This window comes from Neophocaena asiaeorientalis, unplaced genomic scaffold (assembly GCF_003031525.2).
Source record: "Neophocaena asiaeorientalis asiaeorientalis breed wild unplaced genomic scaffold, Neophocaena_asiaeorientalis_V1.1 scaffold254, whole genome shotgun sequence".
NCBI lineage: Eukaryota > Metazoa > Chordata > Mammalia > Artiodactyla > Phocoenidae > Neophocaena > Neophocaena asiaeorientalis.
This window is the reverse complement of record NW_020174705.1, coordinates 2,077,352-2,096,828: the sequence shown is the minus strand read 5'-3', so window position 1 is coordinate 2,096,828 and position 19,477 is coordinate 2,077,352. Positions and strand designations below refer to the sequence as shown.

At 41.9% G+C, this 19,477-nt stretch overlaps 1 protein-coding gene across 1 annotated transcript in view; it reads right to left on the bottom strand.

Annotated features, from left to right (window-relative positions):
• LOC112409464 (ATP-binding cassette sub-family A member 17-like) overlaps positions 1–19,477 on the bottom strand; it is a 77,403-nt gene that overhangs the window by 42,724 nt on the left and 15,202 nt on the right. The window contains 5 exon segments of the mRNA XM_024759614.1: positions 3,768–3,905; positions 6,356–6,499; positions 7,462–7,538; positions 7,541–7,630; positions 14,283–14,434. Of these exon segments, the coding sequence (XP_024615382.1) occupies positions 3,768–3,905; positions 6,356–6,499; positions 7,462–7,538; positions 7,541–7,630; positions 14,283–14,434 (601 nt within the window).

Here is a 19,477-nt window from a genome sequence, read left to right as displayed (position 1 = left end):
AGTTTTAAATTGTGCACCGTTCTGAGTATCCTGAACTCTGAAATCCTGTGCCATCCGGCTCTGTCCTGCTCGGGATCCCCAACCATCGACATCGTCTGCCCTTTACATCGATGTTGTCATGACTTGATGATCCAGGATCACCTGGAGCAGATGATTCTCCTCTGATGTATTGTCACTAGGTCAATAGCCTAATGCTGTGTCACAATGCTTATATCATTCACCTGACTTCATCTCATCACATGGGCATTTTATCACCTCAAATCACAAGAAGGGTAAGTACAGTACAATAAGATATTCTTAGAGAGAAAGCGAGACCACATTCACATAACTTTAATTACAGTATATTGCTATAATTGTTCTATTTTATTATTATTGTTTTGGTTTTTTAAAATTTTTTAATTTTTTAACATCTTTATTGGAGTATAATGGCTTTACAATGGTGTTTTAGTTTCTGCTTTATAACAAAGTGAATCAGTTATACATATACATATGTTCCCATATCTCTTCCCTCTTGCGTCTCCCTCCCTCCCACCCTCCCTATCCCACCCCTCTAGGTGGTCACAAAGCACTGAGCTGATCTCCCTGTGCTATGCGGCTGCTTCCCACTAGCTATTGGTTTAATGTCTTACTGTGCCTAATTTACAAATTAAACTTTGTCATAGGTATGTATGTATAGGAAAAAACATAGTATATATAGGCTTTGGTACTATCTGAGGTTTCAGGCATCCACTGGTGGTCTTGGAACAAATCCCCTGCAAATAAGCGGGGACTATTGTATATACATAAACTGTACATAAGAAAGACACATAATAAACTTACTACCTTCAGGGAAAGGGATAAACAAAAGACTTTTGTATCTTTTTTTTTTCCCACACCATGAGGCTTGTGGGATCTTAGTTCCCTGACCAGGGATTGAACCCGGGCCCTTGGCAGTGAAAAGGTAGAGCCTTAACCACTGGACTGCCAGGGAATTCCCAGCTTTTGCATCTTGAACCATTTAAATATATGACTTATTAATACTAAGTACCGCAGCATATTAAAAGGATTATACACCATGACCAAGTGGGATTTATCCCAGGAATGCAAGGAAGGTTCAGCATATTAAAAATCAATGTAAGTGTTGTATAATAAAGAATCTGGATGGCCTCTGTCCCCAGTTACTGGAAGGGGCCTCTAAATCCTTGGAGTGATAGGGGTGTCTTTGCTATTCCTGGTAGTACCCTCAGGCCACACCTGAGTTTATGCTAATGAGGTGATCAAGATCTGGGCTGGTCATACCAAAAAGACCAACCATGTGATTTGATGGTTGGGGCTTTGAGCCATGATATCAATCTGACCTCCCAATCTGCTGGGAGAGAAAGACTGCAGACTGAGCTCAGTCACGAGGTCCATGATTCAATCATTCACGCCCATGTAATGAAACCCCAGTAAAAACTAGACACTTGAAGCTTAGGTGAGCTACCCTCTATATAGCAATGTGCCAGGAGGGTGACACATTCTGAAGACATGGAAGCTTTTCATTTGGGACCCTCCCAGACATCACCCTATATGTTTTGGCTGGTCCTGATTCTTTTTTTTAATATTTATTTGGCTGCGCCAGGTCTTAGTTGTGGCACGAGGGATCTTCATTGCAGCATGCGGGATCTTTTTATTTAGTTGTGGCATGCAAGCTCTTAGTTGTGGCATGCAGGATCTAATTCCCTGACCAGGGATCGAACCCATGTCCCCTGCATTGGCAGGCAGATTCTGAACCACTCCGCCACCAGGAAAGTCCCCTGGTCAACTGATTTTTGACAAAGGTGCAAAGACCATTCAATGGGGAAAAAACAGTCTTTTCAACAAATGGTGCTGGACAACTGGATATCCACGTGCAAAAGAATGAATTTGACACATACCTCACACCATATAAAAATTAGCTCAAAATGAATCAAAGACCTAAATGTAAGAACTAATGTATGGGGCTTCCCTGGTGGTGCAGTGGTTAAGAATCCGCCTGCCAATGCAGGGGTCACGGGTTTGAGCCCTGGTCCGGGAAGATCCCACACACTGCAGAGCAACTGAGCCCATGCAGCACAACTACTAAGCCTATGCTCTAGAGCCTGAGAGCCACAACTACTGAGCCCGTGTGCTGCAACTACTGAAGCCTGCGAGCCTAGAGCCCGTGCTCCCCAACAAGAGAAGCCACTGCAATGAGAAGCCCACGCACCACAACGAAGAGTAGCCCCCGCTCGCCACAACTAGAGAAAGCCCGCACGCAGCAACGAAGACCCAATGCAGCCAAAAATAAATAATAAAATAAAATAAATAAATTTATTTTAAAAAGAACTAATGTTTGAAACTCTTAGAACGAAACATAGGTGGGAATCCTATGCAATGCTTTGTATTTTTAAATTTTATTTATTTATTTATTTATTTATGGCTCTAGAGTGGACTGATGTATGTATTATTTATTTATTTATCATTAGTTATTTATCATTCATGGTCTGCATTTTGGCAGAATTTACAATTACATTAATTAATTAATTCATTCATTCATTCAATGATATTTGTTTAGTGCCTATCCTTTGCCAAGCACGGTTCCAGGCACTGTGGATCCAGAAGTGAACAGAACAAGCTTCCTAGGGAGAGGGATGGGGGAGACAGAGAAATAACACACACACACACATATATATATATATATATATATACACAAACCAGATGAGCACAGACTGTGATGAATACTAGGAACAGAATATAAGGGAATGCAATAGGGAAGTGTCTATGGAGTGTTTCTATCCGTCGGCCTTCTTAAACAATGTTTGTACCTGACTTGCCTCCTTGATCACTTAGCCTGGTGTCTAGCTGGATCACCCTTCAAGTACTGAGGACCTCACAAGTCTACATAGACAGGGAGGCCTTCCCGAAATGATCATGCTGCCAGAAGTAGCAATGCCTGTATCTGAGAGAGGACCACCTGTCTGGAGACATTACTGCACCCCCGTCCTGACACATCCAGCGCCCATCCAGCATGTATCTGCTGGGCTGAAACTTGGTTTTTAAAGTCCCAGTACCAAAGGCACCTCAGACCAAACTTCACAATATTGCTGCTCTTCAAATGTCTTCAGTGGAAGGTGCATCAGCAACCTGTGAGGAGAATTGTGGCAGCTTGACTTTGAAGTGCTCATAGCTTCCCAGCCGTTTGGTGTTCTGTATGTAACACAGAAGAACTGGTGGGCTTTCAGAGTGCCTCAAAATTTGGAAATGCATCTCACTGGTTTTGTACAGAGCTTTACATAGGTTAAGCCTTCAATAAATATATGTTTCTTGAATGAATGAGTTTTCAAATATCACAGATATTATTTTAGTTAATGGAATGTGAAAGAATTATTTAGGCATAAAAACTATTCTGAAACAGATAATTTTAGAATAATTCACCAGGTATCATTCTAAAAGTGCCCCTGGCAATCAAAAGTAAGTGGATGAAATGTTTGGTTGAGAGATTAGTGGTGCCTCACTGTACCGGAAAGTTCTACCTGGAAGGAAACATGCTAAGCAGTGTTCACAGCTTCCTGATAGTGTTTGAAACTAAGTTCCTCAGATTGACCGAAAGAGTCAAAGATTCCCTTTTCCTGCTACAGGGTAATGTGAACAACCAGGCACTACTACGTAGATAGTAAAAAAACAAACAACAAAGATGCCAGTGAAATCTGATGAGGGGAGATGGAGCCAAAACATCTAGATCTGGATCAACAATTTCTTCAGCACTTCCTCGGGAGGGCTGACCCCACACACATATCTGTGAGCATGCCGCAGGTGGTGGTTTTGCCTGCTCCATTGTGCCCCAGGAGAACAGTGATCTGCCCTCGGTACAGGTTTATGGTCAGATCTTTGACTGCCATGTGTTCATCCCTTCCCTTGTAGAACACCTGTTGAAAAGCCAACTCTGACTGACAGTGTAATATGCACACGCATGTGGCATTTCCGAAGAACCTGTGACAGGCCGAGCACCCACACCAACTTCCTCCGAAAGTTCATCAGTGGGACTCCAAGTGGAAATCCATAAGGGAGCTCCTTCTTTCAGAGTTTAGCTGCCTGGAGCTACTGAGGACCATGATGGGGAGCAACACCAGGGGGGTTTCCCTGGCCTCTGGAGCCTGGTGGTAGAGCAGCTGAACCACAGAGGCCAGAGCTCAAGGACGAAGGGCTCAGAGCTTGAACGAGAACTTCTCCCTGCTTCTCGAGCCACACCTTGCTCTGCACTGCCTGGCTAGTCCCCTGAGAAAGGGCACCCTGCCTCTTGTGGGCGGTGTTGATCTAGGGAGAGAACACCAGACAGTCTGTCCTGTTTTCTAAATCAAATGTCTCCAGTATTTTTTTTTTTTTTTTGCGGTAAACGGGCCTCTCACGTTGCGGAGCACAGGCTCCGGACGCTCAGGCTCAGCGGCCATGGCTCACGGGCCCAGCCGCTCCGCGGCATGTGGGATCTTCCCGGACTGGGGCACGAACCCGTGTCCCCTGCATCGGCAGGCGGACTCTCAACCACTGCGCCACCAGGGAAGCCCTGTCTCCAGTATTTTATTTTATTTTATTTTTTTGCGGTACGCGGGCCTCTCACTGTTGTGGCCTCTCCCGTTGCGGAGCGCAGGCTCCGGACGCGCAGGCTCAGTGGCCATGGCTTACGGGCCCAGCCGCTCCGGGGCATGTGGGATCTTCCTGGACCGGGGCACGAACCCGTGTCCCCTGCATCAGCAGGTGGACTCTCAACCACTGCGCCACCAGAGAAGCCCTCCAGTATTTTAAATACCATTTATTTTTTTCTTATTATACAAGTAATTCATATATGAGTATAAGGAAGAAAATAAAATCACCCACAATGCCACTTGACTTGCAGAGATACATCACACTTCATCACATTTCAGCTCTGTGCCATTCCTCACACATACCAGGCGCACTCCTTTTGAGAGGCTTCTATCTTTACTGTTTTCCCAGTCTTAGACTTGGTCTGTCTTGTTCATGCTGAATTCCTAGTGCCTGAAACTGTGCCTGATTTCTGTCCTGTCTAATTGCATCTGGGCTGGACTTGGGGTTTGGAGTGCAGACATTATAGTTGGGTGAGACTTAGACGTCACTTCTTCCCACCATTTATCTAACTGTGTTTGGAAGCAGGGTGCTGCGGAAAGGAATTTGGCACACGTCTCCTGCCCCCACATCCATCTGGTATGATTATTTTGAATCAAGTGTGATGGTCCTCTTCCCTAACTTCTCAGTCTCCCTTTTGCAGTTGAGGTGGACATGTGGCAGAATTCTGGGCAATAAGAATAAGGGGTGATCTACTGAAGGGCAGAAAAGAAGGAAGGAAGGAAGGGAGGGAGGGAGGAAGGAAGGAAAGAAGGAAGGAAGGAAGAAGTCCTCCCAAAAGAAAGCCCCTCGCTCTTATCTTTCCCTATAGATGAGCTACAGCAGCCATCTTGCAACCGGGAAATGACAAGCACGCAGATGAGAGCTATATGCTTCCACTGGTCCAGGGAAAATAAATGAAAGCAAGTGAGCAGAAAGAGCAGGGGTCTGGGACAGCTTTGCTGAGCAGCTGAAATCATGCCAGAACCATGTGCCTGCAGACTGCTTGTTATGTGAAAAGAGGAAACGAAATCCCTGCTTATTGAAGCTACAATAAATTGGGTGAAGACTGGAGCATTCCAAGCTGCTACCACAGTATGTAAAGGAGCTGGGATGATCCCCCATGCTGTGGAGCCCCTGGGCCAGCATGTGATGCACTTGATCCCATAGGCCAAGGAAGGCAACACAAAGTATTGAGCTAGCACCTTAACTGTGACCTTGTATCAGTCATACAGAGGACACTGCCTCTCCTTAGGCTCATCATATTTGAAGAATGGAAGATTCCAAACAAAAAAATAATGCTCTGGAGGACACACCAGGGTATAGAGCTTATATCCAGTCATCCTGTCAGGGGAGTCCTTAGTCAATGCTGGACTCAGCAGACAGTGGTGAAAGAACAAACACTTCTGCATCTGGAAGCCAGCGGTGAAATCTGGTTTACTATTTGATTTGGTTATGTAAAAACACTGGTGGATCAAAGTCAGCCATCAAATGACTGAGTTCCAGGGTGTCCCCAACAAGAGGTGTTTGGCTTTTGCGAGACTGTTTCAAGAAAGATCATCTAGACCCTCCATCCAGTCACTTAACTGTATGACAGAAAACAGGACATTTTACATTATACTCCTAATTTTGAGGATAACATTACAGAAGGGAATTAAGAATCTATCACAAAATGTACCTTGTAACCACTGGCAGAATAAAACAGAAGCCTCTATGCACTATTTCTCAAGTCCTTGGAAGAAGATTTGTGAGCTGATACCTTGTATAGATGTTGGATTTCAATTCCTTTTATCAAATCAGTAGGCTCTTCCTGAATGAACTTGCTTTTCAGAGCTTTCTGAGGATCCCCCAACTCCAGCACTGAATTCGTAAAGGATATAGGTTCTCCACGCCAGTAGAAGGGCTAGAGAGGAAGTCAACTTACATTAATACATGTAGGTGAAGTGCTCTCTTCTTCTGGAAGATAAATATTTTGGTAAATTAAATTCTCACACTTCCCTCCCCTAACCCCCACCCCAGCCTCACCCACTGGAGCTTCCTGGTATCGAACACTTAATGGTGCCTGAAGAAGTCAAGAATTTGCTCACAGACTTACTACTAATAAACTGCATTTCAACCTACAACCATCTGGAGGATGGAGCTACAAATGATGCCTCACATCCACGCTCCTGGTGTACTGGGGAAGCTGTTGTGTTGGCAATCAGCACCCCTGTGGGCTGAGGCCTGGAGAAATACTGGCGTTAACAATCTACCCACTTCTCCACAGACCAAGAAGGGCAAACATGGCAGCCTTTCCCGAGGCCTGAAGTGAGTACCTGTGCAATTCAGATGGGATCAGACTGAATCTGCAAGAGGACTGAATCAGGCATGATGGGTTCAACTTTGTAGGAAAATTTACTCACCATAGGAGAGAAAAGATTTGGAGAGCTTCATGGGGTTGTCAACGAAAGCTGTGCCCCGTGCCCGTGCCCCCAGGTCACAGAGGTCTCAAAGAGCTTCAGGGCCTTGCCACCAGCCCAAAGAGGAAAGAGGCCAAGGAGTCCTGAGGGCTCTAGCTTGTTGGGGTGGCATTCTGTGAGAGAATGCAGGGCCTGCCACTCAAGTGGGCACATGTGAGACAGCCACAGGCACTCTTAAGGGGACTCTGCACAGGGTATCAGCAGTGGGGCAAGAGTCAGACTCGTTAATTATGCTCCCTTGGCAACCACAAGTTGATAGGTTTGGGGTGAATCCAGGTTAGAGAACTGCACTTAGATTTCCAGGAGTTTGAGGTTGCAACCAACACCACAAAGAGGGATAGGAATATTGATGATGAGCTATAAAAATTCTAATGTCAATCTATAAAACAGCAGCATCAGTACTCACCATGAGAAAGAAGTACCAAGGTTTGGATGTACCATACACCCCTGGGAAGACAGACTCCACATACCAGGCCACCAAGCCATTTAAGAGTCCAGCAGTAGCATCAGCAGCACCTGAGTGAAGTTAAACTCTCCTCCTATACTGCCCATGTTCCTCCATTGGATGCCTGTGCCTATTCCAAAGGAAGGAAAACAGTCACCACATCGAAGACAGAGAAAAGTTACCAGAACTTTCCAATCAAACAGTTGGAGAACAAGCCAATGAGAAGACTGGACTATTCATGTCTGGGGTATTAAGGGACAAAAGTTAGGCACAGGAAAAGAAAAGCTAGTTGTTGGTTTCTCAAAGAAGGTAAAACTTTTTTTTGTTTTTTGGTTTTTTTGACCATGCCACACAGCTTGTGGGATCTTAGTTCCCCAACCAGGGACTGAACTTGGGCCCAGCCGTGAAAGCGCTGAGTCCTAACCACTGGGCTGACAGGGAATTCCCAATAAAACATTCTTATTATTGCCAAAATGATTCTTTGGTACCAAGAAGTAGAAATTTGGTCATCTGAGACACATCTTCACACTCTTGCACATGCTGTCAGGTAAGCCCTTCCTACTCCTCCCCACCTTCTTTGCCTGGTTAATTCTTACTTGGTAGGTCAGCACAGGTATCTCCTTCGCCAGCAAGCATGTATACTCACTCTCTTGGGTTATGTCTAACCCACGTGCATCTGGGGCACCCTGCGCTAATTGTGAGCACTGAAGGTCTCACTCCGCACTGTGAAACTGCTCACTTATTGCCAACCCCAGCTTGGGGCCAGGGACTGTCAGGTTATCTCAGTATCTCCAACATCTGACCCAGGACCTCATATGCAGCAGCTGCTCAACACATACATATGCCATGAAGAAAGGAGTGCTGAGGATGGGCTTGGGACCAATTCCTGGGTGCGTATAAAGATAAGTATCCTTTGTGATGCCAAGTGTCTAATCTGAATGCAAGCTGACTAAGCTTCTCATGTAAAGCATCCAAGATACCCTGCATCTGTTGCCACACGGCAGGATTGAGGAGGTGGTAACTAGCAACACCAGAGGACATTCAAATACTGGTGAGCAGACAGATGGGCTAGAACGGTGCTCCTCAAACTTTCCCGTGCTTACTAATCACCTGGGGATTTTGTTCTGATTAAGTGCGTCTGGATGGGCCTGGGAGTCTGCATTCCTAACAAGCTCTCTGAGGGTTCTGATGCTGCTGGTGCACAGGCCACGCTGTGAGGGGCGAGGGGCCAGGAAACCTCTGAGGCCCTTCCTGAGATGAGATTCTATGACTTGTGTCTGTCTTTGTGCCAATCGAGAGCCTTGCCTTTCACCATGGCTTACAGACAGGTCTCGCAAACCTCAGCTGCCATAAACAGCACGCTTAGTTTGTGAAAGCCAGGTACATCCTTGTTCAGTGTAAGTCTGCAGTGTCTGAAAAGAAGAAAGAGACAAGGCTCCTTCCCTACCTCAGCAGACATTTGATTGCCAGTTAACTTTATTTATTTATTGGGAATATACATATCAAGTATATAAAATGGAGTTTAACAAGCAATTACACAGGAAGTACTTTGTACAACTACCACCCAAATCAATAACCCCCCAAACCCCAAATATGCACACCCCCTTTACAACTTCACCGTCATCTTTGCCTGTAGGCAGCATCTAGTTGGGTTTTGCCTTTTTATCTAAACTGACTCTTTTTAATTGGTACGTTTAGATTATTCACATTTAGTGTGATTATTGATTGGATTAAAATCTACCACTTTGCCAGCTCTTTTCTATTTGGTCCAAACTTTTCTTTGTTTCTTTTTTCCTCTTTTTCTTGCATTAATGGGGACTTTTTTTTAATCATTCCATTTTATTTCTACTATCGATCTATTACTTATACCCCTAAAAAATTTTTTAGTGTTGTTCTAGGGTTTAAAATCATCTTTAGTCTATCTTCAAATAATATTATACTACTTCATGTGTAGCATAAGGATCTTACAACAATTTCCAGTTTCCAGTTCTTCCCTCCCACCCTTTGCTACTGTTGTCATACATTTCATTTTCACATAAGCTATAAACACAATACATTGCTACCACTTTTGCTTTAGACAGTCAGTTCTCTTTTAGAGCCAGAAACCTCCACAAAAGACAAAATAAATTGTATCTTCCATTTTCAGTGCACTTAATTTCTTTGTGCAGATCCAAGCTTCTGTCTGATATTGTTTTTGCTTGAAGAACTCAACATTTCTTGTAATGTCTCCCAGCAATTGATTCTGTCGCTTTGGTTTGAGAGAGTCTTCATTTCTCCCTAATTTCCCCCTGGATATAGAACACTGAGTTGACAAGGTTTTTCTTTCAGTACTTTCTTTAAATATGTCACTTCATTTTCTTCTAGCTTGCATATGTTTATTGGTTATTTGGATATGTCTTTTCATGAAGTACCTATTTTTGCCTTTTTTTTTCTTTACTATAAAGTATGATATATAATTGATTTTATGAATTCTTTAAATATTCTGGATACAAGCCTTTTGTAGGTTAAATGTATCCTCTCCCACTCTGTAGCTTCTCCTTTCATTCTCTTCATGGTGTCTTAATTTTAATGTCATTATTTATCAGTCTTTTCTGATGGTTAGTTATTTTTGTGTCTTGTTTAAGAAATCTTTCCTACTTCAAGTACATGAAGGTACTCTCCTATATCATCTCCAAAAAAGTTTATAGTTTTTTTTTAAAAGACACCAATTGTACTTGAATATTTGTTACTTTTTTAAAAAATTTATTTATTTTTGGCTGTGTTGGGTCTTTGTTTCTGTGCAAGGGCTTTCTCTAGTTGTGGCAAGCGGGGGCCCCTCTTCATCGCGGTGCGAGGGCCTCTCATTATCGCGGCCTCTCTTGTTGCGGAGCACAGGCTCCAGACGTGCAGGCTCAGTAGTTGTGGCTCACGGGCCTAGTTGCTCCGTGGCATGTGGGATCTTCCAGGGCTCGAACCCATGTCCCCTGCATTGGCAGGAAGATTCTCAACCACTGCGCCACCAGGGAAGCCCCACTTTATAGTTTTTTTACATTGGAATTGATATCTGTGTATGGTTTGAATTCAAAGTCCAATTTCAATTTTTTCCATAAGGTTCTTTAGTTGCTCCAGCACCATTTATTAAATCCCACTGCTCTGAAGTATCATCTCTGATATTTAACAATGCATTTATCTCTCCCTTCTTTTCTGTTCTATTAGTCTATTTGTCAACCATAATCTTAATTACCATTGCTTTATGATAAATCATGAAATCCGGTAAAACAAGTTTTGCTGTTTTGTTCTTCCTCAAGAGTTCTTGGCTATTCTTGGTCCTTTATACTCCCATGTACATTTGAGAATCAGCTCATCGAGTTCTATTTAAAAAACAAAACAAAACAGAAATACTGCTGGATTTTGGATTGGGTAGGAGTTAGCTGTTACTTCTTTCCACAATTTATTTATTTGTGTTTGAGAGCAGGTTGCTGCTGAAAGGAATCTGGCAAAGTTCACCTGCCCTCACATCTCTTTGATCATGATTGTTCTTCCCTGACTTCTCATCCCCCTTTGCAGTAGAAGAGGCCATGTGACATAATTCCTCTCCCACACCACTTCTTTTTGACTCAACCAATCTTTTATTTCATTTTCTCTCTATTAAGTTTGAAAGTTATACACTGTTCCTAGCCTTTTCCTGGTCAACTCAGTAGTGAATTACCAGATCTACATTGCTGCAAAGTCTAAAGTTAATCAATATCTTTACTCCCCTTCCAAAATGTATTTACCCCCACTAATTTCTGACTTTATCTCCTCAAAAACCCTTTTATGTATTTTAATTCTATCTTTTTAAAAAAATCCTAAAGACATCATCATTATCATCATCATCATTATTATTTTAAACAACGTATAAAGCCACTATCTTCAGGCTCCCACTCTTGGCTCCTTTGTAAAGCAATCTGTCTTTTTTTTTTCCCCTCCAGCTACTTTTAAGATTTTTCTCTTGACCTCTGGTGTGCTCAATTTTATGTTGATATGTCTAATGTAGATTTCTTATTGTTAATCTTGTTTGGGATTTGCTGGGCTTCCTGAAATCCAGTTTTGGAACAGGTTTGGCCACCATCTTTTCAAATGTATTTCTCTGCCCTATTCTCTCTTTTCCTACTGGAACTCTTTTGCTCAGAGGTCATTTACTAACAAGAAAACTTTGGGCTTCCATTCGGATGGCCTTTCAAGGCAAGGGAGCTAAACAACAAGGCCCAGCGTCCCACCCAGGTGGAGAGCATAATAGGAGACCCCTCTCACATTAATAGGGGTCCCAGAGATAAATTCAATAGTCACAGGTTGGGTTCCTTGTGACACAGACCCTGAAATGGAGTTTAGTATGCAAGATGTTTATTAAGGAATACCCTTGAGATCAATACCTGTGGAAGGGAAGAGATTGAAACAAGATTAGTCAGGGCTACAAGACAGCACTGACAAGCTTGAGGAGTTGGGATAAAATGGCCCATCTGAGCATCTATAATAACCCCTCCACTAAGTTTTTTATTAGTTATAAAAAGATATTTGGGTATTAATAAGATGACATCTCTGTACTGTTTCTCAACTGGTTCAGAAACTAAGGAGGGGAGAAGGGTGCTATTTACTGGGCCTCTTAAAAACTAAAATCAATCTAGTAAATAATAAATTAACAAATAAATCAATAAATGGAAATTTCAAGTGACAAACCCAGTTGCTCCACAAGCATGCAGGTTCTGATTTTAAGAGGCCAAAATGTTTCTGCCATACAACCAGAGGCCTGATTCATGTTGTATATAGTGATTCCTGCTCAAGATTAAAACCGAAAGCACTGCACTAGACTTACTGAGAAAATGTACAGAGTAATTTTTTTTTTTTTTTTTTTTTGCGGTACGCAGGCCTCTCACTGTTGTGGCCTCTCTCATTGCGGAGTACAGGCTCCAGACGCGCAGGCTCAGCGGCCATGGCTCACGGGCCTAGCCGCTCCCCGGCATGTGGGATCTTCCCAGACTGGGGCACGAACCGGCGTCCCCTGCATCGGCAGTTGGACTCTCAACCACTGCGCCACCAGGGAAGCCCCATAGTAATTTTATTTATTCACTCACTAGAAGGCGTGCTATCTGATTTGAGCAGATAGGTCAAATGAATAGGAAAACCTAAGCCAGTGAAAGTATGAGGATTCTAAAAAAGAAATATTATCCTTGGATTTCTAACATTTCATCAATTATATTCTTAGAGATTCCTACCTGCTTACGATCATATGCATTTGCATTTCCTTCAGCTGTAACACTAGACACCATTTATGGGCTATCCTGTGTCTTTCAGGAATGAACACTGAACATAACACACCGTTCATCCAGTCCAACCACCTACCTAGATTCCCTCAATTTCAACAGACAGGCTCCATAAAGCATCTACGTTCATTCACTAACATGTAAGGAATCAGATATACCATTTCAAATATACTTTTCCTCCATAAGTATTTGTAAATCATGGTCTCAACATTGCTTTGTTAAAGAAAACCACTCACTTTCAATAAATTCTGGTCAACTTAACATCCTTTATTAAATTTTAAGCACCCTTAACCCATTTAGACCATCCAAACTTAATAAAGAAATTCATTGGTAGGTGATGCCTCTAACCAGGACATTGGAGATTATCCCAATTGCAGTAAGGGGACCCACAAACTCGACCCAACTTATAACTCCTATCCCTGTTATCTGCTGCTAAACCAAGCTTTATCATTTGGGACCTGGACTCTGGTGATAAAAGCTAACATTGAGCAATGAAGGCACTTGTTAGAGTGTTCAGAGCAGATCATCTTAGTACCACCGAAATGGGAAACTGTTTCATTCAGTAAGTACTGTAACCCCACAGACCTCAGGGTCCTACATTTTATTTATTTACTTGTTTGTTTGTTTATGGCTGTGTTGGGTCTTCATTGCTGCGCATGGGCTTTCTCTAGTTGCGGCGAGAAGGGGCTACTCTTCATTGCAATGTGCGGGCTTCTCATTCAGTGGCTTCTCTTCTTGCAGAGCACGGGCTCTAGGCATGTGGGCTTCAGTAGTTGTGGCATGTGGGCTCAGTAGTTGTGGCTCACGGGCTCAGTAGTTGTGGCGCAGGGGCTTAGTTGCTCCATGGCATGTGGGATCTTCCCAGACCAGGGCTTGATCCTGTGTCCCCTGCCTTGGTGGTGGATTCTTAACCACTGTGCCACCAGGGAAGTCCCAGTGTCCTACATTTTGATTGACATGTTGGCTGCAATCTTCTGCAATGACTGTAGATGCTGTGGGAAATTCTTCAAACTCCAGAAACATGAGACAAATGAAAACTTCACATTGTACTTTCAACTCCAAAGTGTGGAAGTTGTAACATCTCTGATGGAAGGTCCCCTAGACCAACTTGTGAAAGAAGACTAACTCTGAAGCCTATGAGAATAAAATATGGTATCTGTAATAGCACTACATTATCTGTAAAGTTCTAAAGTGTTATTTGAACTTCTAATCATAAATCTATATATTTTAGATCTATACAACTATATAGGTGTATAATTCCCTAAATCATTTACATTTTTTAGTTTTTCTCCCCAATTACATTGTAAGCTGCATTGTGTAAACGTCATTCTACATTTCTTAAGTGTTTCTTACAGTACCTACCATAGATGTAAGTATACTGTAAATGCTCAGAACACTGAATAAAATGAGCCAGTTATGTTTATTTGGCAATGAAGGTCAACTCTGCCTGTCAGCAAATGGCAAAACATCAAGGCAGTTCACCTTGAGAGAGGTAAGGCTCACCTTTTGTCTCATATGTGGAGATTAATCAGACTCCCAGTGCCATGGCAACACTGGAGAGGAGACAAAAGGCAATCTTTTGGAAGTGACTCCTTTGGTTGTAGCTGAAAGCGAGGTACAGGTATGGGAGGTAGGTGAAGAAGAAGATGATGCCTCTGGAGGCAGTTGCAACATGAGCTGCAAATTCAGAGGGGAAAAATGAAGAGTTTCATCAATAACGCACCAAGAGGGACTTCCCTGGCGGCGCAGTGGTTAAGAGTCCACCTGCCAATGCAGGGGACATGGGTTCAGGCCCTGGTTTGGGAGGATCCCACATGCCGCAGAGCAACTGAGACTATACACCACAACTACTGAGCCTGTGCTCTACAGCCCGTGAGCCACAACTACTGAGCCCACGTGCCACAACTACTGAAGCCCACGTGCCTAGAGCCCGTGCTCTGCAACAAGAGAAGCCACAACAATGAGAAGCCCGCACACCACAACGAAGAGTAGCCCCCGCTCGCCGCAACTAGAGAAAGCCTGCATGCAGCAACAAAGACTCAACACAGCCAAAAATAAATAAATAAATTTTTTAAAATGCACAAAGAACCTATATGAGAAAACAATCTAAGAGAGAATGAATATATGTATAACTGAATCACTTTGCTGTACACCTGAAACCAACACAACATTGTAAATCAACTATACTCCAATAAAATGAAAATATTAAAAAAAGAAAAAGAATGTATATATATGTATAACTGAATCACTTTGCTGTACAGCATAAATTAATACAACATTGTAAATCAACTATATTTCAATAAAATAAATTTTTTTAAAAATAAAAAAATAATGCACAAAGAAGTATAATGCAAGTCTCTTTTCCCTGCCATGGTAAGGAAAGCATCTCTGCATTTGTCTCAGCATTTCAGAAGGGAAGTAGTCTTTTAAGAAATTTTGATAGAAACCTTTTATACTTGCACTTTCACTACCAAAAGACTAAGAGGATTTGTTGCACTTAAAAAATTAATCAATCCTTACAAAAAAGCACAAACATTTAATTGCCTAAAACTTCCCCTAATACTGCATTAATAACATCTCCTACAATAAAAACCATCTTCTTCAAAGATAAGCGGTAGATTATATAGCATCTATGGAGCATTGCCTGGCACTGGGTAAGCACTTTATATACAGTATCTTATTTAATCTTCATAACCTCCCTGTTTTTCAGATGAAGAAACTGAGGCTTAGCCGCATTAAATAAATTTGCTCAATGTCATGGAACTAGTAAATGATGGGTCAAGGATTCAAGGTTTCCCAGGCTCTAAGTATAGTGGCTCCAGATTTGGAGATAAACCAATCAGACTGAAGTCTGGAAGAAAAACGCAAAATAAATGCAAACATTTACCTTCCAGGAAGTTAAGAGAATACAGATCGAAAATGTAAGGATTGCATATATAACAGATAGAGCCACAGTTAAGGCATCAGGCAGCCCTTCACTGAACCTGACTACATGAACTATGGCTGACCCTGGGTCTTCTATAACTTCTCTGACTTTGCTTCTTCTTTTGTAAAACGTGATAATAATTGCTAACATGTACTAAGTTCTTACTATATACCAAGTATTGTTCTCAGCATTTTACATCCCATTTAATCCTCATAACTAAGTTATGAGATAAGTGCTATCATTTTCCAGTTTCACAGAAGGGGAAATGGATACAGAATCTATTGACCTGCTCAAGGTCAGGATCCACACCGAGATATAAATACAGCACTCTGAGGCTGGAGCAAGAGCTTCTGACCTTGTTGTAACAAGTAAATCCTTCTTGTTTATCTACTTGATATACAGTAGTGTGTATCTCTTAATTCCATACTCCCAATTTATTCTCTCCCCTTTCCTTTTGGTAACCATAAATTTGTTTTCTATGTCTGTGAGTCTGTTTCCATTTTGTAAATAAGTTCATTTGTATCATTTTTTTTTAGATTCCACATGTAAGTGATACTATATGATATTTGTCTTTCTCTGTCTGACTTACTTCGCTTTGTATGATTATCTCTAGGTCTATCCATATTGCTGCAAATGGCATTATTTCATTCTTTTTTATGTCTGAGTGATATTCCATTATATATACACCACATCTTCTTTATCCATTCATCTGTTGATGGACACATGTTGCTTCCATGTCTTGGCCATTGCAAATAATGCTGCTATGGACATTGGGGGTGCATGTATCTTTTCGAATTATAGTTTTTGTCTTTTCCAGATATATGCCCAGGAGTGGGGTTGCTGGATCATATGGTAATTCTATTTTTAGTTTTTTAAGGAGCCTCCAGACTGTTTTCCATGGTGGTTGCACTAATTTACATTCCCACCAACAGGGGTTCCCTTTTCCCCATACCCTCTCCAGCATTTATTATTTCTAGACTTTTTGATAATGGCCATTCTGACCAATGTGAGGTGATACCTCATTGCAGTTTTGATTTGCATTTCTCTAATAATTAGCAATGTTGAGCATCTTTTCATATGCCCATTAGCCATTGGCTTTAGTTACCTTTACCAGGGGTCTTTATTTCTTCTTATGGCTTCGAGTTATTGTCTAGTGACTTTTCATTTCAGCCTGAAGAACTCCCTTTAGCAGGGAAAGGAAGGACTATTAGTAATAAACTCTCTCGGCTTTTGTTTATCCAAAAATGTCTTAATTTCTCCATCATTCTTGAGGGATAGTTTTGCCAGATAGAAAATTCTTGGTTAAAAGTTTTTTTTCCTTTCAAGATTTAGAATGTCATCTCACTACCTTCTAGACTCCATAGTTTCTCTAGAGAAATCAGCTGTTAATCTTATTATGTAGGGAGTCTCTTCTCTCTTGCTGCTTTCAAAATGCTCTTTGAGTTTTGACAATTGGAATTTTAGACTTTTACTGGGGATCTCTTTGAGTTTATCTTGCTTGGAGTTCATTGAGCTTCTTGGGTTTGTAGATGCATGTATTTCATCAAATTAGGAGGAGTTTTCAGCCATTATTTCTTCAAATATTTTTTCTGCTTCTTTTCTCTCTCTCTTGTCATTCTGGGACTCCTATGATGTGTATGCTGGTGTTTGATGGTATCCCACGGGTTCTGTTCTAACAAAGACAATCCCAGGACTAGATGCCTTCTCTGGTGAATTCTATCAAACATTTAAAGATGAGTTAACACCAATCTTTCTCAAACTCTAGATATAAAGACCAATGGAATACATTAGAGAGCCCAGAAATAAACCCTCACAAATATAATTAACTTGGGTGCCAAGACTATTCAATGGACAGTCTTTCAACAAATGGTGCTGGGAAAACTGGATATCGCCATTCAGAAGAATGAAGTGGAACCCTTACCTTATACCATATGCAAAAATTAATTCAAAATGGATCAAAGATCTAAACATAAAGCTAAAAACCATAAAACTCTTAGAAGAAAACTTAGTGGAAAATCTTCATAACCTTGGATTTGGAAATAGTTTCTTAAGTATGACACCAAAAACACAGATAACAAAAGAAAAAAATAGATAAATTGAACTTCAACAATTTAAAAGGTTTTATGCATCAAAAGACACTATCAGGGCTTCCCTGGTGGCACAGTGGTTGAGAGTCTGCCTGCCGATGCAGGGGACACGGGTTCGTGACCCGGTCCGGGAAGATCCCACATGCCACAGAGCGGCTAGGCCCGTGAGCCATGGCCGCTGAGCCTGCGCGTCCGGAGCCTGTGCTCCACAACAGGAGAGGCCACAACAGTGAGAGGCCTGCGTACTGCAAAAAAAAAAAAAAAAAAAAGACACTATCAAGAGAGTAAAAAGACTACTCACAGAATGGAACAAAATATTTGCAAGCCATATACCTATTAAGGAATTGATATCCAATATACATAAAGAATTCCTACAACTCAATGTCAACAAAACAAACAATGCAAGTAAAACATGAGCAAAGGACTTGAATAGATATTTCTACAAAGAAATTGGAACCCTTGTGTATTGCTGACGGGAATGTAAAATGGTGCAGCTTCTGTGGAAAACAACAGTTGGATGATGCCTCAAAAAGTTAAACAGAATGACCATATGACTCAACTACTGTGCCACCAGGGAAGCCCAATCATGTCATCTTTGAATAGAGATAGTTTTACTTCTTCTCAAATTGCATGCTTTTTATTTCCTAATTGCTCTGGCTAGAACTTCCAGTATAAAACTGAATATCAGAGGGGAAAGTGAGCATCCTTGTCTTATTCCTGATCTTAGGGGGAAGGCTTTCAATCTTTCACAACAGACTATGATGCTAGCTGTGGGGTTTTCATAAATGCTCAGTATCAGGTTGAGGAAGTTCCTTTATATCCTGGTTTGTTAATTTTTTTTATCATGAAACATATTGGATTTTATCATATGCTTTTTCAGTATCAATTGTGATAAATAAAAATGAATAAAATTGTGTTTATTTTTTCCTTCATTCTATTAAGTGGTGTATTACATTGATTGCTTTTCATCTGTTGAATCATTCTTGCATTCCTGGGATAAATCCCACTTGGTATAGTGTATAATCCTTTTAATATGCTGCTAGATTTAGTTTAGTAGTATTTTGTTGAGGATTTCCCCATTGATATTCATAAGGGATACTGGTCTGTAGGTGTTTTATTTATTTTTAACTTTTATTTTTTTATTTTGGCTGTGCTGGATCTTAGTTGCGGCACACGGGATCTTTGTTGTGGCACATGGACTCTCTTAGTTGCGGCATGAGGGCTTCTTAGTTGCAGCATGCATGTGGGGTCTAGTTCCCCAACCAGGGATCAAACCTGGGCCGCTTGCATTGGGAGCATGGAGTCCTACCCACTGGACCACCAGGGAAGTCCCCTGTAGTGTTTGTTTTTCTTTTTTGGCTGTGTTGGGCCTTCATTGCTGCATGTGAGCTTTCTCTAGTAGCTGCGAGCAGGGTTTACTCTTCGTTGCAGTGTGCCGGCTTCTCATTGCAGTGGCTTCTCTTGTTGCAGCACGGGGGCTCTAGGGCATGTGGGCTTCAGCAGTTGTGGTGCACGGGCTCAGTAGTTGTGGCTCATGGGCTCTAGAGCACAGGCTCAGTGGTTGTGGCGCACGGGCTTAGTTGCTCCACGGCATGTGGGATCTTCCTGGACCAGGATCGAACCCATGTACCCTGAATTGGCAGGCAGATTCTTTTTTTTTTTTTTTTTTTTTTTGGGTACAAGGG